Source organism: Nestor notabilis, unplaced genomic scaffold, assembly GCF_000696875.1.
Source record: "Nestor notabilis isolate BGI_N333 unplaced genomic scaffold, ASM69687v1 Scaffold33434, whole genome shotgun sequence".
In the NCBI taxonomy this organism is placed as follows: Eukaryota; Metazoa; Chordata; class Aves; order Psittaciformes; family Psittacidae; genus Nestor; species Nestor notabilis.
Genome location: NW_009926535.1, coordinates 2,461 through 5,609, shown reverse-complemented (window position 1 = coordinate 5,609; position 3,149 = coordinate 2,461). Strand labels below are relative to the sequence as shown.

Genomic DNA, 3,149 nt, shown 5'->3' with positions numbered 1-3,149 from the left:
CAAGTTGCTGGCTGGGTTTGAACCACGACAGATTAAGCTCTTGGCTTCCATATAAAGAATAAAGATGAATATATATATTCTTACATATAAAAAATAAAAGAATAAAGATGAAAAGAGAAGACAGCCTGCAGAATCCATGCTGATTCCCACAGCATGATGTGGTCATGTCTGAGAGACCTCAGTCCATAACTGGCTACTATGGATCTAAGCCTAACAAAGGAGAGTGTGAAGAAGAAAGTGAATGAAGAAATGATGAGAAGATTGATTTATGACTTCCTGTGTTTTTCTGTCACTGGAAATAATTGCCCATATGCTAAACTATAAGGCTCATTGGTAACTGACATGATTTTACTATGCCAGTCACAGCTTTATCTGAAAGTCCCAATACTTTTTAAGTGACAAGACATTGTACAAACTGAACAAGCTGCATAGACAGTGCTCCCCAGGCCTAAAAATTCCCTACCTTGTAAATCCACAGGATTACCCAAGATGCAGAATATAAGAAAACTTGTGTGAAGATTGTCTGGTTGCAGAAACTGACCTGATGTGACCACAAGCTAATGCCATACTTTAGGTGTAGGTAGTTTTGAACAGCTTTCCCTGTGCTAGGTGATCTGCAAAGTAGTGTAAGTATATAAATGTATATCCAGAGAAATAAAATTAAGAATTAGGGTATGTCTTTACAAGACAGAGAAACAAGCCGGGATGCTGAGCCAAAAAATGACATGTAATCATCCATTCTTCTTAGAAAAGAAAAAAATTGTCTTGTCCCTGAGGCATACCAACAGCAATTGCAACTGAGACAAGACAATTTGTTTTTTTATAGAAAACATTACTGAAATGCTTCAAAAGTTGGAATTTTGAGTAAGTTATCACAAAGAGATTGGATCCAAGAATTAAGGTGAACAGTGTATCTTTACAGCCATGCATGGAAAATTTTTTTCTTTTTTATATAACATTTTAGTAATTGTTTTCCTCAGGATGCAGTGTGAGCCAGCTATGGAAAAGCAAAACAAAACATACATTACAGAATTCGTCCTCCTGGGATTTGGTGATTTACCTGACCTTCAGGTTCCTCTCTTTCTGCTCTTCCTGGAGATCCACATGGTGACAATGATGGTGAACATTCTCATCCTCATGTTGGTGGTGGCTTATCAGCATCTCCACACCCCAGCATACTTCTTCCTCAGTAACTTGTGCTGCTTGGAAATGTGCTATGCCTCCACCATCCTGCCCAAGCTGCTGGTTAGCTTCCTGATAGGTGACAGAAGTATTTCCTACAGCGCCTGCATGACACAGTTTTACATATTTGCTTTTCTAGTTGGGGTAGAGTATTACCTCCTGACAGTGATGTCTTATGATCAATACTTAGCAGTGTGCAAACCTCTACATTACATTACCTTAATGAGTCATAAGCTTTGCATAGCACTAGCTGCAGGGGCCTGGGTAAGTGGTTTTATGATCAAATTTGTTACCACACTGTTGATGTCACAAATGGTGTACTGTGATCATGGTGAAATGGACCATTTCATCAGTGATTTCGCCTCTGTGATAAAATGCTCCTACAGTGACACATTTCTGATAGAAGTTTTGACATCTTTGATGTCTTTCACATGTACTATTCTGCCCTTTCTTTTCACTATAGCATTCTATATTTTAATCATCACAGAATCACTGAAACATAGAAAGGTTTAGGCTGGAAAGGACCTTAAAGATCATCTAGTTCCAACCCAAAATGTAGGACATGATACTTCTCTTCAGCTATACAAAGTCTGAATGGCAGGAGAGTCATTCGGCTCCCTAAACATAGTCATCAAGTAATCATCTGATACCTTAGATCACCCAGGTTTTCCTGGGGCTGTCAACTGTGCCTAAAGTCCTGCAGGAGACACATATTCTTCTGTATTGGAAGCAAGAGACCAGATGGGACACCATAAGACAATTTCAGAATTCCTCTCTCATCCTCATGGTAAGCAACCAATGCACAGCTCAGTGTTGGATTTTATTTATTTCGATGGCTTTGTTTCAGCTGTGTCTGAATCCCCTAGCACAACGCCAACCTGCCTTAATATCGAGACCTGCCTTAACCTGTATTCAGGCCTGAAACATCTAAATGTTCTTTAATAGTTAATGTGTCTCTATAATTCCCACTTAATATTGAGAGATCCTCTCACTTTGCCAGGTTTGTGCTAGGATGGTGTGGTAGGAAAGGAGCATTCTACATGAAGAAGAAAATCACATATAGGCATGTGAGGATGTGTCTTGCTCAGGTACTCTGTAAGTTTGCTTGTATTATGTTTGTGGGCTGAAACAGAGAGAGAAATTTCATTCCCAAGCAAGCTGGGGCAGATAGATTCTTATTTGTGCTGCAAGGGTATTTTGTGATTATTGAAATTCAAAACCTCACATCACCTGCAGTAGCGTATTCTATGTGCAGACCCTGATACTCTGAATGTTGCAGGTTTTTGAGATTACTGCACCAAGATCTTGGTCCATCATGTTAGCTGCTCCTACTATGATCAAACCCGGTAGGTGTGCAGGGATCTTCAGGACTGCTGCTATTCACACCACAGAAGATGAGGGCAAAGTTGATCTCATGTATTAGGCATAGCAGCCACTGCAGCTTCATCTGAAAAGGCAACCTTGTACAAGTATCAGCAAATAGCTTGGGTGGAACGTCACAGCTAAATGTGTCACTCTACAGTGTAGATACAACTAGGTATGAAGACTCCCCTTATATCCAATACAAAGACATTGTCACTTTTTGGGTGTGATTCATCTCATCCTTAAGTAGATATCTGAAATTATCTTCTCTAACAGTGTCCTCACTGTATTTGCTGGAATTTCTTTCATGTATTCCAATATATGCTGTACATTGCAAAGAGTGACATTCCTTCTGCTTATCTCTCTCTTCATGCGTATGTGTTTTGGGAATAATTATAGATGCCAGAGGGTTACTATTTTTCTAATGAAGCTTTGACCTGGGAAGATACAATTTGGTTTTTCATGCTATAAACACAACATATTCCTTTCTCTGTTATCTGAAATGCTTTCTTCTGACAACAGAGATAAAACTATGTTACGAATCAGGGTATAAATCGGCAGAAAATTAAGAGATTCTTTAAGAGAAATATTTATTGTAGAACTTA

General features: G+C 39.1%; 1 protein-coding gene across 1 annotated transcript; it reads left to right on the top strand.

Annotated features, from left to right (window-relative positions):
- Window positions 1-981: 981 nt before the first annotated feature.
- On the top strand, window positions 982-1,615 carry LOC104404999 (olfactory receptor 2AP1-like; the record flags this gene model as incomplete). Its single annotated transcript, XM_010013574.1, has 1 exon — window positions 982-1,615. A coding segment is annotated over exon 1 (634 nt), but the record flags the coding sequence as incomplete, so codon positions are not given.
- Between the last annotated feature and the right edge of the window lie 1,534 nt (window positions 1,616-3,149).